Genomic DNA, 24,054 nt, shown 5'->3' with positions numbered 1-24,054 from the left:
GCAGTCTACCAAGTGGTGCGTTCATTTTCATCTAGTCAGATATAGGAATGGTTATGTTGATGTCTAAGTGAAGGAAAGAACGGTCATGCACTGTACAGCCAACTTGAAATGACATCTGTTACAAACTAGAGCCCGACCGATAAAGGATTTTTAAGGCCGATATCGATACAAATATTTGGTGATTTAAAAATCCAATATTCCGATATATATTAAAAAAATAAAATAAAATCCAGAAACGCGATACAAAACAAAACATAAACAGATTTCCCTAAAATTAGTTATTTGTAGTTATTTATGAGTCCTCACTAAAATAATATGATAATGCAGTTCAAAAATAAACTTGTTTGTTTTATTGTCACAACAGAACAGAGGAACATCAAAATATATTAAAGTTCTGATAAATAAAATGTATAAAAACACAAACTTAAGATATGAAACTTAAAGGGTTAAACACGAGCGTTGCCGACAGGGACGTTGTAGAGCGCCCTCTGGTTGACAAACTGTGCAGCACCAACACTCATAACATGGTTGAAGGGTGTTTCGTCCGTTTTTATTTTATTTTTTAAATATTAATTTATCGGCCATTATAAATGCAGAAACCGATAGTTTGGAAAATGCCTAATATCGGCTGATAATATCAGCCTGCCAATATATCGGTCGGGCTCTATTACAAACAACCTGTGCCCTTGCCAGAAAACAGTGAGCTAAGCTTAAATCGTGGGTTGGCTTTGAGACACTAGAGAGTCACTTTTTTTTCCATTGAACACAATGTATTTTATTTTGAAACACACTGCACACTGGCAAGGAGAGGGATTTCTAAACTGCGCTTTCTGTCCTTGAAGACTCATAAAAAACAGTTCATACTTGGGAACGTTATGAAATGTTAGTGGTTTTGAAACCGTTACTTTTTCAAACCTCGGTATATCTTGAAACCAGTAACCGTTGAGTGTATAGTTACATCCCTATTGATTTAGCCAAGAAATGAGCTTCAAATTTGAGCATTCACCTTAGAAGTGTATTTGGAAGTATTTAGGCAAATGGTCGATTGTGTTATTGTACAACAGGATCACCATGTTTATGTTTGTTTATAAAGGTTTAAAGTGCCCACATAGGGAAGCAATCAGTGGTACTTGGAGGGTTATTCAGTATGTATGGGTGTGTGTGCTAGCGGGTGTTCCTGCCTTGATGGATGGATGCTTGTGGTGAGAGAGGGACTTGGCATGCATGTCCACTTACTGCCTAATAGCTTATTGAGCAGCAGCAGCTAGCAAGGATTAGAAACCGTCAAGTTAATGCATAGCATAGCCTGCGTGTGTGTGTGTGTATGTGTCTGTATGTGTGTGCCTAATGTGCAGCGAGTATCCAGTCAATAACACACAGGCCCTCATAAATCTGTGAGACATATTGGCCTAAAACATTTCACTCATCAATAGGGATTTATTCAAGAAGAGAGAAAAAGATGGGTGAGGGACAATGTGGTGGTGGGGTGAAAAAGACAGGAACTGAAGAGAAAACTCCTCTATCTTAACACTTATTTAAAGTACAGTAAATAAAAAGAAACAATTTTGTTTCTTACTAGCATTCGGCTCTTCTTGTTGAAAAATACCTTGTTTCTCCCTGTGCTGTGCTCACTTAATTGCCTAAAATGTCAGCATTGCTTGATGTCATTTAACCTCAACAGGAAGCTGCCCTTTAGATGCCATGGAGATATTGATAAAGAGGTTCAGTCGTCCCAAGCGCATTTCAAAATTAGCCAATAAAAAACAAATCTGCTGAATTGCATGGTGCGAGTATTGATTTTCTACATTTTAATTCACTTGAAAATGTTACATAGGCTGTGTTTAAATAAATTATTAAGCATAGTCCCCTCTGCGGATAAAAAGAAAGCTGAGTAGGGAATTTTGGGAGCCTAGCCAAAAAAAATTGAGGGGGTATATTTTTTTTCACCTGTAATCCCAAATAAAAAAAAGTAAACACTTAGCTAAGAATTTTAACACATGGACAGATATTAAGTACATCATGTCTGTTTTGATACATTTTGTTTGCCAAAAGAAGGCAGAATTATTTCTGGTCAGTGCACTATTTTTATCTTTAATTTTGTTTATCATATTGGTTAAAAGAAAAATGTGCTATCATCGGTATTTAATTTTCTGCAATTTCCATTTTGTGTTGTGTACTGTATAATAACTGTTCTGTAAAGGCACACTAGAGCAATGTTTTATGGGTCCCCATGCTGTTAGTATCTCATATCATACTATGGATACCCATGCATGTCACAAGAGAGAGGGATGTGATACATATTTCACCCACAGGGGTGAGATTTCACCCTGGCTGTCAGAGGGGTGACGAATCACCCAAATACATAGGATGGTAATGCATATTGAGAGTTGGGGACGGGCTTTCAAGGGTAGCAATATGTCAGTTAAAGGGAAGAACAAGCCTGCGAGCAAATGTAAAATATGCAGGTATATTACAATGTATTTTAAACCCCAGAAGCTTACCTTTATGTGTAGTGTTTGACAATAGAGCCTGGATCGGGCCGAATTTTTCCGTCCGAACCCGGCCCGAGCCCGACAGAGCCGTGACCGAACCCGGCCCGAGCCCGTCAGGCATTATGATATTTATGTCCGAGCCCGACACAGTTAAAATCTCGTTGTTTTTTTTTCTCATACTAATGACACGTGTACGTTTGTTTGTGTGGAAAGCCCGCTTTTATTAAGCAACTGGAAGGCATTTGGAAATGTCAACAGATGAGCGCATCAGCGCACACGGGGGAACAAGTGCACGTTAATAATCTGTTTAATTTAAAATGTTCAATGTGTTAACCTTTCCTGCTTGCTTCGATTCCGACCGTGATCAGAAAACCAGGGGAGACTCGCTACCTCCAGGGCCGACGTTATATAACGTCAGGGTTAAAATCCCGTTTCTGGAGAGCAGATGAATGAACTTGGTTTTCAGTCTGGGGTTTATCTCGGACACCGCACACACTGTGTACAAAACTTCAACTTATTCCACCAACTCTGCTCCGGTCACATCTACACGTCTGCTTCCTCTTTCTCTATCTCTCTTCTGCCCACTTTACACACACACTGAGCTCTCTTAAAGGAGCCACAGCACCATTTTACAACAAATGCCTTATCACGCTGATGTGACCGAGCCCGGCCCGAACCCGACCATCATTTCTAAATATCTGTCCGAACCCGGCCCGGCTCGTCGGGTACCGTCGGGACCCGTCGGGCTCGGGTCGGGTATCCATGCCTTATTTGACAACACTAATATTGTTAAATCTAATTTTACTTTTTAGTTGTTTAACTGATTTATTTATTTAGAGAAACAGGGACAGCGTACAATAAATTAACCTTTTCACCCGTAGTCCCTGGGCAGGCTGATCGTAGCTAAAATACATAATACGTCATACATACATGAATAGTGAGATTTACATTGACCAAATAAATAATATAAAAAAGGTCATATTCAAACCTCTCATGTACTCAAATCTACTCTTTTAGACCTCCGAACACACACTTACACATACACATACATACACACACATACATATATCCGGTCACATGTGGGTACAAATTTGATTTGACAAAAGCCATGTCTTTGCCTGTCTTGCAAACGTGTAAGAGTTTGTGCTTCTTATCAGCTCTGTAGGCAACATATTCCACTGACGAACGGCCACACAACAAAAAGCATTTATTCCAAATGTTGTCCTGCGTTTAGGGATCCTGCATTCACCTCGCACTGTAGCTCTAGTTGCTCGAGCTGATATTTCAGAGCCCAAAGATATGAATTCTTTTAGTGGGGGAGCAGCGGTGTCATGGAGGATTTTATAAACTAAAAATAAAATAAAATAAATTAAACACAGATTTGTGTGGATTATCAGATTTTCAAAGCTAAGAAATTTGTATTTTACAAGAATATGACAGTGATGGAATCGTCTGCCTTTCTTATCATGCATCTTTAGAGAGCTTTTATATAATGACTCAAGTGGCCTGAGGGCAGTTTTAGTAGCCTGTGACCTACTTGTCATACAATAACGAAAATGTGAAACAATCATTGCATTTAGATAGGCCCCTGAGGCCTCAATTGTAAGGGAATTTCGAATGTATCTAAACTGTGCCATATTAAATCTAATTGTATTTGATAACTTTTTTATGTGTTTTTTAAAACCTAAATTTGGTTCCAATATGACACCTAAATATTTTACCTGTTATGGATTTGAAATGATTTGTCCATCAATTAAGATCTTAGGGCAATTTTGTGTTTTATAACGATTTGTAAAAAACATCGAAACAGTCTTATCTAGATTTAAGGTGAGGCATGAGTTTTTCAGCCACAAAGAGACTTTTTTCATCTCTCTGGTCAGTTTTTGAGCAACTTCTTCCGCAGTTTTACCATGTGCATATAGTACCGTATCATCAGCATACATAATAATTTTGCTCTTACACACAGTTGGCAGGTCATTTATGTATAGTGTAAACTACTACTAACTGATGGTTGTAAACGTAACTTAACTTGTACTGTATGTGTAATGTAGGCTCCTACAGACATTCTCCCACACTTTAAGATGAGCATTTGTGGTGGTATAATGGCCACTTGACTAATTGGGTGATTTAATGCCTGAATGACTGGTGTATTGGTTGGCTGCTTGACTGACTCACTGACACACTGCTTGATCTTTGCCTTCCAGGAGGAGCCGTTTGTAATGGTGTCAGAGAATGTTCTAGGAAAACCAAAGAAGTACCAGGGCTTTTCTATTGACGTCCTGGATGCTCTGTCCAACTACCTGGGCTTTAAGTACGAGATCTACGTCGCTCCAGACCACAAGTATGGAAGCTTGCATCCTGACGGTCAGTGGAATGGACTGATGGGCGAATTGGTCTTTAAGGTGAGGAGAAAATAATTTACATACATGCACAAACACATGTGAGCACAGACACAACACACACTTGCAATATAAAAAACAATAGACCTATTCCTTAGGCATCCCTTGTGTTAAGTAGGACTATAGCCTCCACCAGGTTGAGCCTGCACAGTCTGGAGTCCCATCATAACATTCCCACTAGAAATCATCTCACATCAAAAGCAAATATTGCATTAGGCTACCATAGGGCTGACTTTAACTTCTTTAAATTGCAAATAGAAATGTAGACACTCATTCACTAACTATTGCATGTAGTCTGAAGTGGACTGGAGAGGGGCTGACCTCAAAGATGCAGAGATATCATTGCATATTGGTAAAAACAAAGAAGCTTTCTAATGCTTTGACTAGTTTCAAGTATCTTCAAGTATTTGATGCATAACTTGAACCAGGGCATGAAATTGGCACCCGCCCACCCGCCAAATGCGGGTAACTTTTGTGATTGGCGGGTGAAACTGTCAATCTACCTGCCACGTTGGCGGGTAGCCAATGAGAATTGAGTGATTCAGACACCTAACTATCGGTAAGCAAGGTACGCCGTTGCTTACGGGCCTGGTCCAATCAGGGGCCCGCATCACTGGAAGACATTGATTGACAGCCGGGGCCCCATATCGCATTTTCATTACTCACACAATCCCAGCATCCCACGTGTAGCCACTGACCAAGCGGGAGTGAGAACGGGTAAAGTTCATTTCCTAGTTTCTGATATGAAGACGAGACGTGTGTGTGACTCGAACATCTCACATTTACCAAAAAAACGTACAGCGAAAGACCGTGCAAAACATTTCAGACCGTCCTGCCAACATGTATACATTTTAACATAAATTTACACTGTCACTGAAGCTGCTGCTGTTTCAATACTGTCGGCTCTCTGCAGCGGGCGGGGCTGCTCCGTTTCCCCCGCGACTGACGCGCACACACAATCACACACAAACACACACACACACACACACACAATCACACGCAAACACACGCACAGACACACACAAACGCACACGGTGGATGCAGGAAAAAACGCAGATGAGACCTACAGGATGACCTAAATTGAGGACAGCTACTCTCGTTATTGTAAGTGCAATGATAAGTTAAATAAGTACTTTATTAAACCGTATGAATGTGTGTCCCAGGCCAGGATAGGAAATTAACTAACAATGTAAAGATTAACAAGCCACTGACAATGACAGATATGTTCATATTTGATTCATTCAATACATTCTTATTTTGTGTCTTAAATCCACCAGCCATTTTCATATTTTACCAACATTTGCAGCATCCTGAGCCTTTTTGGTAAGGTTCCTAGGAAATCTCAGCCCAGAGTAATGAATTAATAGTAATAAGTATTATTCTCCCAAAAACAAGTTTCCTTTTTATTTATTTTTTTTATTTTTAAGAACAATACAAAAAAAATTATTGTGTTATGGTGCGCATTCACCAGTGTTTTGTTGTTGTTGTGGTGCGCGTAGGCTACTCCTGATTTTGTCAGTCATCTCATCTCTTATATGCAGTGGCGTAATGAGCCAACACCGGGCCCTTATGCAGGATTATCAAGGCGGGCCCCCATACTACAGCACGTAATGATGGCGCAATGTCCACGAGTAGGCTACCATCATTAGGACAGGATAGGATCATAGAGACACAGCAATTCCTGTTTTTCACCTTTATGACACCAAAAAAAAAAAAAAAATGGCTGGTAAAAAGTCCCTGTGGCAGGTGGATTTAAAAATCCACCTGCCACAGTGGCTGGTGGTCAAAAAAGTTAACTTCATGCCCTGACTTGAACACTCGAACAGCTTCAGTGAATAGCCAAAACGTGGCGATGATGTTTCTCAAGAGACTGTGAAGTTATGAATGTGGATTTCACAAAGATGGAGAGGTCTGCAGTTTAAGGGCAATACATTGGCACAGTTGGATGATAACTACATTACTTTACCTTAACATAGCCGGGTTACTTGAGGTAGCCCTGCCTTTGTAGTCCACAAAGTTTACCAGTTTTATGCTGTGTAACAAATCAATCTGCCAGTTTTATTGCCCTGAATTTAGATGCTAAAGATGTCTGTTGTCCGTCTGTCTGTTCAGCTTTTCTAGTAGCCATTGGCAAAGCAAAAGCATTGTTCACATTTGAGATTATTTTGTCAAAAAACTAAATATGTTTGATATTATAATTAGGGCTGTCAGCGTTAACGCGTTAATCGCGATGTGATTAAGGGCCGACACGATGCGATTATGCGAAAAAAAATTTTAACCGTATGCCGGCATTTATTAATTTATTTTACACTTCACTCGGCTTTGCGTCGTGCCTAACAGGCTACTATTTTGACCCTTTGCAGCACCGTTACTTATCATCAAGCTGCCACTTCCTCGTAACACATCCTGCTGCTGCTGGCTGCAGGCATGATGGAGAAAGACAGCAGCAATGAAATCCTGAATGGCGCTTTTTATTTTCCAAAACTCCCGGACGGCTCATAGACAAGTCGAAAACCATATGCACATTGTGTAAAGCCGAATTAAAATATCACCGAAGCACGTCAAGCTTGAGCTACCACCTACGGAGCTAAGCATAGTAGTACAGTTAATGTGATGCTACCCATTAGCATGCTACCCACTCAGGCAAAGCACTATTTTGGAGAGTGCTACTTGCCGACCTGTGGATGAAACCAAATCCCCAAAAATGACTACAGCTCTTGCGAAACGGGTGGCAACTAACTGCAGACCTGTCAGCATCATAAAGGACTCGGGTCTTAAAGACGTACTACGGTTGGCATGTTCTGACCTGTCTCGTTGCCGTTGAGGGGGACAGTAGTTTTCACGCATACACAGCCTGTATGACATGGAGAAAGCAGCCACAGTGGAACTGCTGCAAGGTGCTGCAAACGCTGTCTCATTAACCGGTGATCACTGGACGTCAGTGAGTAATCAACATTATTTAGGAGTTACTGCACACAATATTGACTCTAGTAAGGATAGGGATTTTTAGTTTTTTAGTTAGGTACTTGGAGGAATTGTGCAATAATGACAGATTCACACATTTTTCTTTTGTTTACAGTAAATAAATAATTACAAATCTTAAAATCAAGTTCATAAAGTAACTTTCTTTGCATTCATTTGATTCCCAATCAAGATACACTGGTAAAAATTGCTTTCGATTTTGCTTCGATTGTTAATATGTACTTAAAAACTGTTCTGAAATGCAAAACAATAGAATTTTAATCATGTGATAAAATATGCGATTAATCACGATCAACTATAGAAATTCAGCGATTAATCGCCACGATTAAAAAAAATTAATCGTTTGACAGCCCTAATTATAATCCATCTGGTCATCTTTGACAGTTTGCAGCAGAAAGAAAGTAAGCAGCAGAGAAACAGAACGAAAGAAAAAGGGCCTTTCAAATGTGTCCAGTGTGAGTAGTAACAATTCAGATTTTGAAGCTTGACTCCAAAATCAATCAAACATTTTGGGATCAATATCTCCATGAAAAAGAACTCCCAGCACATGCAAGATATTTGCACTCATGCTCATCCTTTACCCTTTTCTGTAGAAAAGACAGAGCTTGTTTTATTTTGCTACAGAAACCAACGTTTAGCAAATGCATGAAGAGGCATTTGAATAGACTGAATAGCTCATTGTTTCTCAGACCTTCACTCTTCCTCTGGGGCCTTGGTTCCTTAAAACATTCATTAAGTGTTGTCATGTGGAGGTCCTACGACAATAAGCCTTGAGCTGACATCACTTTCTAAAGGCCCTGACACACCAACCCGATAATTGGCCGTCGGACAGTCTGGCGAGGTCAGTGACTCGAGTCTGTTTGGTGTGTTCCGTGCCGTCGTCCGTCGGAGGGTCCGTCTGCCTTCATTTTGGCCGATTTGACATGTTGAATCGGAGGGCGGGCAGTCAGACTCAATGAATGAGCTGCCATTATGGCCGGCTGGAGAAGCCAGACCCACGTGATGCGTTCGTCATTTCCGGTTTTCATTGTAGCGCCGCCTGCTGTTATGGAGATGTGTTACATCTCGCGCACGCGCAGAACGTACGCTCAAGTTGGCGTCGCTTCGGTGTGTTTCAAGGCACTTTTTTGACTAACTCGGGGAGACTGATCAGTCCGACTGCCTTTTTTGCCAACGGTTGGCCATCGGGTTGGTGTGACAGAGCCATTACAGTCACGCCATGCTTTTTTACCCAGAATAATTTATTGACTGCTAAAATGAGATGCAACAAGGCCAAGGCTGTAAAAACAATTGTGCTTTTTTCCCATTCAATACCATAACTAAGTAGAAGGAAGATTAAAGAAATGTTTTAGCTAGGTAAAACACTGTCACCATTTAGTTTGCTAAACTTATTATTAATCTGTAATAGCTACTACAACCACCTTATCAATTTAACTGTTTGGATGTTTATATACTTACTGTGCCAGAATGAGGAAGACATAATATATTGTATCCTGATAGTTAGAACGTGTTGCCTTGAAGACTATAATAATAATAATAATTCATTACATTTATATAGCGCTTTATCAAAGACACTCAAAGCACTTCAGGATACTCTTTACCACCACCAATGTGTTGCACCCACCTGCATCGATACGGCATAACGACGCTTTTCCATTACATGGTACCTGCTCTACTCGCCTCGACTCTACTCGCCTTTTTTGGTTTTCCATTACGAAAAAAGTACCTGGTAACTGCTAACAGGTACTTTTTTTTAGTACCTCCTCCGTTGAGGTTCCAAGCGAGCTGAGGCAAGCCGAAAAGGTGACGTGAAAGCGACAGAGGGGGGTGTCCTTAACAAACCCGCTATTTTTAAACAGTTTAGCCAGCTGTTTTTTTTTGCTGCCTCCAGCTTCATTTGAAACCAAATGTGTCTTCTGGCAACACACACCTTCGACGTTCTGTGTGTGTGTGTCGCGTTAGGTCACGGCAGTTTACTGCGGCGCCGCTTGTTTACAGTTCTGCGGAGGCTCCAGGCAGAGCTTTCACCGTAGCCTAACTACACACACACATGGTCAGCTCCACGCACACACCAGCGCACAAGTATAAACATCAGGCCACTTTTACATAGGCTACACAGGCTACGGCGAAAGCTCTGCGTGGAGCCTCCACAGAACTGTAAAACAAACTCAAGTGGTCTGATGTTTATACTTGTGCTCTGGTGTGTGCATCGATATGGCATAACGACCAGCCACGCTGAGGCGGTACTAAAATCTGCAATGGAAAACGGACGCACAGTGTGTCAAGTCGAGTCGAGGCGAGTAGAGTCGAGGCGAGTCGAGCAGGTACCATGTAATGGAAAAACGCCATTAGTTATCGATAATGACCAGCCCTCTCAGTCACTCAGGTCTGGACTAACGTGAAATTAGAATTTCGTCTGACTGCGGGGAGGTTCATTATAACCACTCTGGATGCGCTAAACAGCTGATTCTCTGCAGAGATAACACGGCTCCGCCGGTCTACACAGACTGCAGGGTGGCGTCCTCGTCGCCTCGCGGCTGTGAACTGACGGACCGACGAAGATTATTATCTCGCGAAACAGTAACTAAACTCCTCAGCAGTGGAAGAAGCACAAGCCTTTACAGTCTGAACAAGCTACATATTCAGCACAACATATCAACAAATGCACCGTGATCAGAGTACATTCACAGAAATAGATTTGACTCAGCGGTCACAATCATAGATTAATAAATCAAACGCGCACCCGTAGCGCTTATCAATCGATCACATTAATGGTAAACAATGACAACATTAGCCTCTACATATTAATAAAACACACTATTCCTCTGCCCAGAAAACCTTGCAGAAACAACGGTGTCCGTGTCCGATTTTCTTCTAGAGAACATCGTTGTTCTCTCTGCAGTGTTGAAACACGACATGTGTTTCCAGGATCCAGTAGTGTTCTTCAGAACACCGAGAAATAAATCCACTTTGTCCAGAAGTGGAAGTATTTTGCACAAGCGCTTGCGCGCTCCCTGCAGCAACGGGGTTCCAACGGAAGACGATGTAAAAAGGTGTGTCTGAAGGTTTATAGGCCCCGACCGCATGCTGTGTTCAGGGCCGTTGAGCGAATGGGGATCCAGAGATCTCTGGAAGATGTGTGAACTACAAGGTTGTAGTTTTTAGAGTTTTGACCACTTTGGCCACTCCTTCGTGGTCATTCAGCCATTTTGTGATTTTTGGGGTGACCTGTGGGAGTTGGTGACAAGGCTGTGGTTTTTCCACCTAGGCCAAGATCTCTTTGTCTGTGTCCACATGTGCCACATGTGTGTCTTGTCTCCAGACGTCAGTTTAATCTGAGGCCTTTTTGGTTAAAATCAGGTTTAACACAACTGATGGTCCCAACAATATGAATTATAGAAAAATGCTTTAAGTCCAATGCACATTTATGTATAGACAAGCACAGTCTGTAAATAAACGGAACATTTTGTTTTCCCCATAAGTCAGCAACTAGGGTTATCTCTCTAAAAACCCAATTTTATCGTATACATTTTACCCAGAGTGCTTTGGAAGTTTCCATGTTGACTGACCTCAGCATGAGAATGCATCTCCATTCTCTCTCTCACACACACACACACACACACACACACACACACACACACACACACACGCACACGCATTTGCATGCATATCGTGTTGTCTCAACCAACAGGCATTCTGCAGGGCTTCTCCTAATATTCTTCTTATGCAGTGTAAGTGACAATTTCTGCACATTTAAGCATTTTGTTTCCTCACTCAACTGTGAAATTAGGATTTTTTTTGCCTACAGTGGATAGAATTTTTGTTTGTTTTGTGTGTGTGCGTGCATTTGGGGATATGGATGTTGTAAGCATGCCATTGTGTGTTTGGTAGTCAGTAATCTGTGTGTGTGTGTGTGTGTGTGTGTGTGTGTGTGTGTGTGTGTGTGTGCGCGTGCGCGTGCGCAGTGGCTGTATAGCTTTCACCTATAAAATCACCAAATTTGTTACAGTCAATTTCTAGTAAATAAAATCTCATTATCTAACAAGTTCATAATAAATATGTGCAATCTTTTGCACTAATGTTCAAACATACACGCTCAAAACATCTTAAGCATCTTAAACACTTGTTATGTCACCAGCAGATGTCTACAGCTGCTAGCCAATCACTGGGGACTGAAAACATTTTAATTAGCCATTATTGTTTCTGCATTTAAGCTGAGTTCAGCCTATGTTTCTTGGCAGACATACTCACTGACAGCTTATTTTCTTCGCACGTAATTAATTAAAGCAGTCATTAGTTGTCTCTTAAAATTCCAAGCATTCCAAATGATGAGAAAGACTTTGAATGCTTTGAATAAATGAACGATTTAAAAGCACAAAAGATGCCCAGTCCCCGCTGGGTTTACAGTGGGCTTACAATACTGTTCTTATGTACAGTGCAGAGGCAAAACAGAGCATGAAGAACATAATAAGAATATCCGTACATGAGCCTACTTTTGGGTACCTTCTTCTTTCTGACCTTAGTTTTATCTTTATGTATCCTAAAGCAAAACATACTATTCAACTTACTTTGAAGATCACTGTCAGCCTCTGTAAGGAGAAACGTATTGTTGGCATTCAGGGTGCCAACTGTTCAACTAAAACGTCTAACCTAATATTTCCTTGTTTAATTTCCATTGCTTAATTAATTAAAAGTGCCACCATAGTCCTTAACCTCTTCATATTCGATAGAGTTTAGTAAAGCTTTCACAACATTACAGAATTTCTCATCAATACCTAAATTTAGTAGGCTAGTTTAGGGAAGGTCATGGTTTCACGAGTCTGGTGCTATGGTGAATTTATTCAATAGCTAGGTTTCGGTGAAGCGTAGCCATTGAATACGTATAGTGTAAAGTGTGTTGGGATTGTTTGGAACCATTGCTTTCTCCCATGCAAATAACACATTGTTTTTATTTTCTTTCAAAGTAAAACAATACATATTGTTGACGAAATTCTGTTCCCAGAAAACTAATTTTGTTTATCTACCAACATCACAGATGTTTAGTTGATAACAGTAAAGTTTCTTTTTATTAGTATTTGAATGCATTTTTTAGATGGTGGGAAGGAACAGTGGCAGTATTTAAAGCACTTACCTGTCTCTGGGTACAAAAGTCCACATTTTCTGCTGGGTTTCACACCTACACATTTTCACAGTGTTGATATTTCAAACTCTCCTCTCTTCCCCTCTGTCTCTTGCAGCGAGCCGATGTGGGACTTTCAGCCCTGACCATCACGCCTGAGCGAGAGAGCGTTGTGGACTTCACCACACGCTACATGGATTATTCGGTGGGCGTTTTGCTGCGCAAGGCGGAACGCACTGTGGACATGTTTGCCTGCCTGGCGCCCTTTGACCTGTCACTGTGGGCGTGCATTGCGGGCACCGTGCTCCTCGTTGGCATCCTGGTGTACTTGCTCAACTGGCTCAACCCACCCCGGCTACCCATGGGATCTGTGTCCCCGACAACACTGTACAATTCCATGTGGTTCGTGTATGGCTCCTTTGTACAACAAGGTAAGGAAGACATGGCACATAGGAAGACATAATTCATGCTGCAATTATGTTTTCTCAAAAGCTGATCCGGCAAAACCAGATAGATCTTCATCTAAAAGTGGCCAGGTCAGTTATGGAATGAGTGAAGTCAAAGATTTTTGATCTGAACTTTGGAGAATCAGTATTTTTACTTAAGTACTTGACATAAAACTTAGAATGGCTATGGCATGGATTTATTTTATCACTGGAGTAATATGCAGTTAAGATAATTACTAGCAAATGTATTTTTGCATCAGTGTGTGGCAAGGAAAATAATTCAAACGCAGGGCTCCAGCCTACGTAAATGGCCTGAAGTTTATACTTGTGCGTTGGTCTGTGCGTCGATCTCTTTAAGAGAATAGCAGGGCCGGCATTTATGTGTGCGTGGAGAGTGTGTGGTAGAGCGAGTGAGAGAGCGATGATGATTAGCTTCGCAGCGAGTACCGACTCGAGAGGCATAGTGAGAGAAACAAAGTGTCTCCCCTCTGCTTTCTAACCACAGCGGGAAATCTGTAGCAGGAAAAGTTAACCCTCTTCTTGATTTCATGTTGTTTATGGAGAAGGAGAACCCGGATATGAGTAGTGGGAAATGCAACGCTACCAAGCCACTGCCGAGTGTCCATCTCAAAGGTAGAAGATAAGAGATAATGGGAGCGGAGGGAAGCATAGAAAGAAAAATATTATTGCTAAAGCAATCTAATGTCAAAAAACTGATGAAAAGCTGTCCTCTGGATGTCATAAGTGTGGACTGACATTTAGTGTTTGAGCAAAACAGTCAAATGAGAGCAAAAGGGAGGAGAGGTTTTGTTCCACATGGATTGAGTGGAAGATAATGACCTCATCCTGGATTTCTACCCAAAGATTTTCCAGAATCCATCGGGCTGTGGGAAGGATTTAAACTTCATTAGTGCAGGAATAGAGCCATGACGGGGAGAGGAGAGGGCAATGGGACCAAGGGAAAAAAAGATCACATGAATTGTGTCTGATTTCTAACTGTTTTTTTGTGTGCTTCATTGAGTATCCATATGTCTATTGAGTATAGTATAAAAGAGAGACACTTAATATTTTCATATTCAGAGGCTCATTCTTGTGTTTGTGTCTGTGCGGGTGTGTGTGGCTGTGTATGTGTGTGTGTCTGTTCTTGTTTAACTATAATCGTGGGGTCCAAAAACCGGGAATACAGTATACTTGTGCGGTCCGGACAGCTTTGTGGGGCCAAAATGCTGGACCCCACAACTTTAAAGGGCTGTTTGAGGGTTAAGACTTGGTTTTAGGATTAGGGTTAGAATTAGGTTATGGTTAGTGTGAGGGTAAGGGTTAAGGTTAGGCATTTAGTTGTGATGGTTAAGGTTAGGGTAAGGGGCTAGGGAATGTATTATATCAATGACGGGTCCCCACAAAGATAGTGAGACGCACTATGTGTGTGTGGTTTGCAACAAAATAAGAAAACGACTGCTATTTTCTGATGAGCACACTGTGCTCTCGCTAGCATGCTCCGGGACTCGCAATAGTTACTTTTTTAAGCTACATTAATTATGCAAAATGTAGGAGATTTTTTTCTTCTTCTTTTTTATGCTCCCTGTGAAACATTTCAGGTCCTGAATAAGAACTGATACATTCCTTCGGATGGTAAATAAACCATCTTGTGCTAAAGCTAATGGTGGTAATGATGATGATGATACATGCTAATTGCTGTTTGATATTCACAATCATTTCTTTTTTTAGCTCTAATTACATTTTAGTTCTGGCATAATGAGAGAGAGTGTAATTCTTAGATAATGTGTTTGTCCATTGTTTGTGGTGTTCTGTGTTGGGTATATACTGTACAGTGTGTAAGTTTGTGTGTGGCATTAGGTGCTTCTTGTGCATGTGAGAAGAGCTGTGCTTTAGCCACAGGTAATTCGTTTCTGATTTGGCTAGCCAGAAATATCTCTCAGAAAATTAACTGAGCATGAACAGACTACTGCTGCAAGGCTAAGTGGGCTGACCTTGACTCTCTTTAAAAGTCACCTAGAATGTGGTTTACTTTCATCCCAGCAACCATTTTGTAAAGCAGAAATCTCCCCTTTTTAGACACACGATAACTAATTATTAAATTAAATTAAACTATATACATTATATGTATGTATGTATATATATATATATATATGACTGACAAATTAGGCTTCATTTGAAAAAGGTTTATAAAGTCAGTGCTAACAAACCTTACAACAACACACATCTATAATGTCCTAGACCTTTGTGCTTTACCCTGAAATATTACTCTTTTTGAAAATTGATTCAGATGCAAAGACACACACACCAACCGAAGGAGGGAGCTGGAGATGACTGTTGAAAGTAAATAGTCAAACATGACGCCAGAATTTTGCTTTTGGCTGTGTCACTTTGACTCTGAGAGGGAGATAGGGAGAAAGGGCAAGAGGAGAAAGAGGGAGGTGCATAGGGGTTTCACTTATTTCTCTCAATTCTCTTTTCTTTTATTTCTCCCTTTGACTATTTCTTGCTATCCTCTTCCCTTTATACTTACATGTTTTCTGCCTTTCATCTCCTGTTTTGTGATCTTTCGCCCCTTCTCTTTATCATATTTTTTGTTGTCCTCCGTTCATCCCTCCTTCTTCCTATTCTTCTAATAAATCTCCCCCTCTCTACCTTTTTTTTTCACCAGCACTCATTTCCTCTTGCCCAACCGGGGCACCAAGGTACCAGCCAATTGACTGTCTGTTTACAACTTCACTCATGGGTCTCTAAGTCTGTGGGTCTATGTGTGTGTACAAGGGCCAATAGAGGGACAGACGTGAGAGTGGGAATGGCAATAATAGGGAAAATATCAGCACACCATAAACTATGTCTACAAGGAGAGTGAGAGTGACAAAAAGAGGGAGAGAGAGGGGGGGAAAGGGGAAGAGGTAAAGAAACACAATGGGAAGGACTGCATCTGACAAAATCTGCTTTGTTAACTGCTACATCAAAGGCCTTGTAGAAATCTTGGGATTTGTTTGTATTATTCAACAGTAATACAGTATCTCCTTAAACAAAAGAACACCTCAAAGAGCTACTTTGACAGAAACATATGAATAAGTTGTTCACAGAATTAGCTTTAAAGTGCTCATATTGTGGTTTTTGGCTTTTCCCCTTTCCTTTGTGTTATATATCTTTTTTGTGCATGTCATAGATTTACAAAGTGAAAAAGCCCAAAGTCCACCCCAAAGGGACTTACCATCTCCAACAGAAAACACTGTTCACAAAGTGCTCCAAACAGCTCTATTGTAGTCCAGCCTTTACTTCTGTGACAAATGTGCATCACTTTGTAACACGTTATAATGCTCGCCTAGCTGCTAGTGTGGCACTCCCTCATACTCTGCTTCTGACTGGCTTGTAGTCCTTACCAAGGTCCTGCGCATGTGCGACTCCCAACAAAGATGGAATAGAAGTGAGATGCCTCGCTCTGTAGCTAAAACAGAGAGCTCAACACACAGGGTGAAAAAAGGAGCTGCAGCAATGTGCAGTACAACAAAAATATGGTGTTTTTTGAAAATTAAACCATGTAAACCTTTTCTGATATAACCTCTAAATACAAGTATGAACCTGAAAATGAGCATAATATGAGCACTTTAAGATGTGCAGCAGGAATATAGAAAAATAAATACAAATTCACTAGTCCCACATGCATACATAATAACCTCAGCTTAGTAGTTGTGAGCCAACCATTCATTATGGCAAATGTGTGTGTAAGTACAAGCACCTCAAAATTGCACTTGAGTAAATGTACTTAGTTACATTCCACCACAGGCTATTTCAGCTAATTTATAGACTAACCGTTGTTTTGAACGTATTTTCTGAATCCCCAAAGTCTCTTAACTAACTGGATAAAAACATGTATCTTCTGCTGAATTATAAACAAAGGTTTTAACCCGTTTCCCCAAGTTGCTCCTCTGTTTTCAGAATCAAGACAAAGATTGCCGCCTCCGACTACCCGGAGAGGAAAAAGAGCTGCAATTTGGGAAACGGGTTAAAATCTTCTAAGTGCTGTGATTGTTTACCTCCAATCTTTGAAAAAGAGGGAGTAAAGGAGATTGAACATAAATGTACTCAACGATAACCTTATAAGCAAGCATCAGATAAAGGGTATAAAAGGTGGATATATAGCAAACTCAATCAGAACAAGGTCAGACACCAAAAAAGCCACTGTGACGAAGAGTTGCACATACTTTAAAGAGCAATAAACCGAGCTGTTGGAGAGAACTGTGCGGAGTCTTTGGTACAAGAGATTAATATAAAATACAATTTTTCATTTACAGGTAACACACAGGTTGTTCCTGCTGTGCAATTTTATTAAAAAAAACATGCTGTGTGTATGGCCAACAGAGACCATGTGTCAGCACACATTTGTTCTGGATGTTAGTTTTGGTCGCACTTCGCCTGACTTTTTTGAAATCACAAATGTGTTTGCAGCCACTGAAGGATGCAGGAATATGGAGAAAGAAATTTGCAGGTAATTATTACGCCAGAGCTGGAGACAGAATAAAGCAAGTTGTGTGTGTAGAGAGGAAGGTGTGGGAGAGAGGATTTGTTTTAAAGAGGATGTGAAATGTTTCCTAGGGAGATTAATATTCAGCTTCATTTGGGTTACTCTTTCGCCCTGGCTGAGGTCGGGAGGTCATTCCAATATTTTTCAGAGCCAGGAGGGAGAGGAGTCAAGGCTGGGATGAGTGATTATCAGGTCACATTATTAGGAGAGCCAAGCAGACAACTTTAGCAGAGTGCAGGGCATTGACTGGCTGGGATGTAGAGCCTGGATAGACCATTGCCTTGAGGGATGCGGATGTGCACTCATTTGCAGTCTTGTACACCAGGTTTTGGATTTGAAATGAGCCACCACAGGCAGCCAGTGGGGGGAGAGCAGGGCGAGGGTGACATGCAAGAATTCAGCAGGACAGAAAACAAGACTGCCTGTAGCAGTTTGGATGAGTTGTACTGTAGGAAGTGTGGTCAGAAGAAAATTGCAGTACCACAGACAGAAGTTTCAACAAGCTAAGCAGAAGTGCTGATAAGAAAGTGCCTACTTCATTTCAGTGTTGTGGGTGATTGTAAATTAGCAGGAACAGAAGAATGTGCTTGAAAGCAAAAAAGGCTGTAAAAAAGTGTAATTCGTCGTCGAAGATGATGATGCTGCTCAAATTACAGCCTGGAAAGTGGATTAAACATAATTTTCTATGGGTATTGGAGACAGAATAAAACCAAAGGCAAATTAAAGTGACCATTTGTCACTGTGTTTAAGAGTGTTCTATTGAATATTCTAAGTGAATTCAGTAATGATGCACTTAATTTGTGATCCATTTTCATTAAAAGCAAACCTCAAAGTGCTCCAAGAAAAACACAATTCTAGAAGGAAAGAAAGAAAGAAGGAAGGATAACACACCAGGAAGCCAAGAAATAGCAACAATTGCAGTGGAAAGATAATTTAGCAGTTCAAAGAAAAACATCTTGCTGTGGAGAGACGTTTCTTTTGCCAGTTTTACACAGAGCTCGGGGTCTGAGGTGCCCTCAGGTGTTGTTCAGAGAGCATCTGTGACAGATGACATTTGAAAACTGCAACAAAACCATGGTACTCCTTTTTGGTTTGCAAAGCTGCACTCTGAGAAAGAAGAAAGCGGAAGTGGCCCCAGTTATTAAATGGACTGTGAACTCTGCTGTAATTGAAATGTGCAAACAGGTGACAGCAAAGGAGGCATCTCTGCTGATGTGTAACCTGTGTAGGTGGTAGAGAGGGACTGTTATGCAAGTCGGACTTGTTGAAGGAAAAAGGAAAATTTAACTTCGAGAGACAGAGTGTGAGAGCGGACACGTTAGCCCATTGCTCCATCTCATTTCCTGTTTCGATACCTCCCTGTCTCCCTCTAGCTGTCTCGCCATCCCTCCACTTTCTCTTTGCCCTGTCGTGACTCCTAAGTTTTACCAGCAGTGCTTGAGCTAAAGTAGAACAGTCAAAAGCAAAACTGGTGTCACACTGAATATTTGTCTTTCACAAATTCCATTTTTTTTCCCAGTCACTCTCGCTGTCTCGCTTTCTGGCGTTTCGCCCTAATTAATGTCCTAACCAGTAGGATAGGAGAAAGACGCTGTGGAGAAACAGACTGTGTTTTTGTGCGGGTGCGCACATATGCGTGTGTTATCTTAACATACAGCTCCACTGTCAGCGTGAGTGCTGCTGTCTCTCAATTAGAGCTAACTTTGTGGGAAATGCATACATAGTCACACATATGCACACTGTAAATTCCTTGTTTTGACTGTATGAAAAAGAATTTGCACAGATAAACAAACACACACACATTACCAAGGCCATAGGCCATAATCAACACTTTTATCTTTCCATCTGCTGCTTCAAACATCTCTCTCTTTATCTATCTTTTTTTATTTCTCTCAAACACGCTGCACCTCCTTTTCCCCACTGCTGTGCACATATCTGTATCAGTGTGTACAAGAGAGAAAGAGTGTGTGTCCTTTTCACAGCCTTGTTGTGGCGCCATATAAAAAAAGAAATTGTTTCTCTGTTTCCTTCCTCCTTCCTTTTGTCTTCCATCCCTCAGTTCTCTCCATTCTCCAATTCCTTCAACTTACTGCTGAGTTTTCTCAATGTGAGTTGTGTTTGCATTCCACACTCCCCATTCCCTCTCTCTTCGTCTATGTGTCTCTCCCTCTATCATTATCTCTGCTTCTGCTGTGCCATACTGCTGGGAAGCCATCGTTACCGTAATTTTCCTGCTCTATTCTTCTCTTTTTCTCCCTCTCTCCCTCTCTTTATGACTCCCTCTATTCCATTATCCCCCTCTAACAACTGTGTTGTGCTGCTGTGAAGTGGACCCAACTTTAGGACGCCCATCCCTTCTGACTGTGCCCTGCTATCGCTCCATCTTTCCTTTCTCTTTTCTTCTTTCTGGCCCTCTCACAGTCTCTTCCTGGCTACAGAGATGTGCCACTGTGAAAAGAGACCATCTCTCAGCAGTTCCATTAAATGCATTTCTCTCTCTTGCTCTTTCTTCCACTCTATGCTCTTTTGTTTCTGTCACAGTTGCTTTCTTTCCTTCCCCCTTTTATTCTCCATTCCCAGAGATCTCACTCCGTCCACTACTTTCTTACCGCTCACATGTGATACAGTCCAGCTGTTACTAGTTCAGCCACATTGCGTTTAGACCTGCTTTCATCCCTTCTCCCCTCCATACATCTGTCCATCCGCCCACCATAACTCCATCCTCCTGCAGTTGTGGAAAGTAACTAAGTACTAGTCGTATTAGAAAACAGTATATTCATCAATTATTTCCAAACAGAACAATATTGAACTTACAGAACATTAATTATGATGCATTATGATGGATTGAATGACCCAATAATATATTTGTAAATTACGTATACTTACCTACATTTCAACCAGCTACAAAATTAGCATCAAGCTAGACAATGACTTTATCGTTCTGCTGTTTGGTGTTGAGCAGCTACATATGTAGGGGTTCTTAAAGCTTTTTTGCCGAAAGTTTCTGCCTGCTGCCGCCAAAAACAGGGCCGTGAGAGTGAACTGAAACAGTGAAGTTGCAGGCTGACAAACCAAAACAATGAGTAAAAAGATGCTACAAAGCCCTGTAAAGCTGAAGGGAACGGCAGTGTCCGGTAATAATTCTCAATGCATTCGTCACTACGAGTGACTCCTTTCACATCCAAGGAGTGGAGTAACCCACTGTTAATACAAGAATGTTTTTTGATTCTAGCTACTTTAATAAAATGATCTGAATACTTGCTCCACTATTGGCCCCCCTACATCTCCAGTTTAGTTTCAATAATCAATATGGTGACATATGAAATGGCCAAACTATGATTAAATAGTTGAAAATACGTGCAACTGAAATGATGGATTTTGGGTGGTTTAATACCTTTCTCCGCTTGCTAAAATAATAGCGAACATGACTTTTAACAGATTCAAAATGCATAACAAAGTGATGTTCAAGTCCTTGTACAAAGAGGCACATTAAGCAATTATTATAGAAAATGGAAATGTGCCCCCTGTCTGTGTTTTGATTCACGTCACTGGATAGATTTGGCCTTCAACATTAATTACCCTGCTTCTCTCCCGCTGGTGGAGATGGGAGCTGCAGCCACCAGCTGAAGTATTTGTATAATACTACCCAGCATGCTTGCCTTATACATGTCAGGATGTAATGTATGTGTTGACTCTCACATGTTCTTAATGCTCTCTCTCTCTCTCTCTCTCTCTCTCTCTCTCTCTCTCTCTCTCTCTCTCTCTCTCTCTACATTAAATGTTTAATCATGCTGGTTAAGTTGCATGATCAAAATGTGCCCTGTTGTTCTGTTGCACTAATGTCACATTCAGCAAAGAGAGAGACAGTGACATATAGACACAAAGCTACAGCACAAACATACGCAGGGTCAAAGAATTGTTAAATTAAAATACATGTAACACTCAGATTGTTGTGATGATAGCTGAAGCTCCCATACAATATATATCGGTCAAAGCAGCACTGAAATTCTAACCAGATTCTTTCACCAGGGACTCTGAGAAGCTGTAGCTAGCAGGGACAGTAATGAGGAGGGTGGCTTAATTGTAATACAAGCATATTTATGTTGGGCTCTCTGTTGTTAACTGCTTCAGATAAACAGACCAAGTGAACTCCGTTTATTTCCCAGTGAATGTGCTGTAAAGGTCAGGCTTTGTGCAGAATGCAACTGGAATAAAAAGTAGATTTAATTGCTTATTGATAAATAATGTGTGCACAGTAACTCTAAGAATTTTAATTAATGTGAAAAATATTTAGGTATATTTAATGGGTACATGTAGAAACTTGTGCCTAAAAAAGAAGACGCAAAACATATTTTAAAACTCAACATTATGGATAATAATTAGGGCTGTCAAATGATTATTTTTTTTTTTTAAATTGCGATTAATCGCTGAATTTCTATAGTTAATCGCGATTAATCGCATATTTTATCACATGATTAAAATTGTATTATTTTGCATTTCAGAACAGTTTTTAAGTACATATTAACGATCGAAAGCAATTTTTACCAGTGTATCTTGATTGGGAATCAAATGAATGCAAAGAAAGTTACTTTATGAACTTGATTTTAAGATTTGTAATTATTTATTTACTGTGTAAACAAAAGAAAAATGTGTGAATCTGACATTATTGCACAATTCCTCCAAGTACCTAACTAAAAAACTAAAAATCCCTATCCTTACTAGAGTCAATATAGTGTTTAGTAACTCCTAAATAATTTTGATTACTCACTGACATCCAGTGATCACCGGTTAATGAGACAGCGCTTGCAGCAGTTCCACTGTGGCTGCTTTCTCATTGTGGTACAGGCTGTGTATGCGTGAAAATACTGTCCCCCTCGACGGCAACGAGACAGGTCAGAACATGCCAACCGTAGTACGTCTTTAAGACCCGAGTCCTCTACGATGCTGACAGGTCTGCAGTTAGTTGCCACCCGTTTCACAAGAGCTGTAGTCATTTTTTGGGATTTGGTTTCATCCACAGGTCGGCAAGTAGCACTCTCCAAAATAGTGCTTTGCCTGAGTGGGTAGCATGCTAATGGGTAGCATCACGTTAACTGAACTATGCTTAGCTCCGTAGGTGGTAGCTCAAGCTTGACGTGCTTCGGTGATATTTTAATTCAGCTTTACGCTATGTGCATATGGCTTTCGACTTGTCTACGAGCCGTCCGGGAGTTTTGGAAAATAAAAAGCTCCATTCAGAGTTATTGCTGCTGTCTTTCTCCATCATGCCCAGCCTGCAGCAGCAGGATGTGTTACGAGGAAGTGGCAGCTTGATGATAAGTAACGGTGCTGCAAAGGGTCAAAATAGTAGCCTCTTAGGCACGACGCAAAGCTGAGTGAAGTGTAAAATAAATTAATAAATGGCGGCATGCGATTAATACAATTAAAAAAAATTAACGCGTTATGCTCAGCCCTTAATCGCATCGCGATTAACGGGTTAATGCTGACAGCCCTAATAATAATCTTTGTAATTGCTCTTCTACCCACTCAGGATCAATAAGACACGGAGAATGATGCAACCTTCGACTAGTAAAAGACAATAGAGAGAAAGAATACAGTAGATCTCCTGGTTCCATCAACAAAAGGCATAGCAGTAAATTAAGCTCTAATTCCCCTCAATAGCTAAGTTTCCATCCACTTGTCAATCGAATTATCTAAAGTTCGGTAAAAAAACTCATGTGAATAAGCTGGTGAAAGTGTGTTTCCATCCAACGGCTTTAAAGCGAATAAATACCTGTGCGTAATGACGTCACATGCTGTTTTGCGATCAAATTGGTATATCGAATTGATTTTAGACATGTTAAGGTGTTTCCATTAATTTTCGCACTGAATCGCACAACATTCAAGCTAACTTTTGCGAACAAAGTTTTGCTAGACAAAATGGATCATGCCATCTACCAACAAATGATCAATATTGCACAAGTTGTAATAGTGCTTATGTGCCAGCTGATAGTGACATGTCAAGCTATAATAAGAAAACAATGACACTATCAACAGATTGCTGTGATGATGCAGATGCAGATGCACGTAAATGCCCGACGACAGC

General features: G+C 40.7%; 1 protein-coding gene across 3 annotated transcripts in view; it reads left to right on the top strand.

Annotated features, from left to right (window-relative positions):
• grid2 (glutamate receptor, ionotropic, delta 2) overlaps nt 1-24,054 on the top strand; it is a 614,241-nt gene that overhangs the window by 484,253 nt on the left and 105,934 nt on the right. For all 3 annotated transcript variants that reach the window (XR_004895179.1, XM_031309308.2, XM_031309309.2), the window contains exons 10-11: nt 4,697-4,894; nt 13,111-13,423. Coding sequence is in view for 2 of the 3 variants with exons in the window: in XM_031309308.2 (XP_031165168.1) it covers nt 4,697-4,894; nt 13,111-13,423 (511 nt within the window). In the remaining variant the exon portion in view is untranslated. The remainder of the gene's footprint in view (nt 1-4,696; nt 4,895-13,110; nt 13,424-24,054) is intronic.

The sequence above is a fragment of the Sander lucioperca genome, chromosome 2, assembly GCF_008315115.2.
Source record: "Sander lucioperca isolate FBNREF2018 chromosome 2, SLUC_FBN_1.2, whole genome shotgun sequence".
Lineage (NCBI taxonomy): Eukaryota > Metazoa > Chordata > Actinopteri > Perciformes > Percidae > Sander > Sander lucioperca.
Note: the sequence above shows the minus strand (reverse complement) of the source record. Positions and strands in the feature narration are given on the sequence as shown.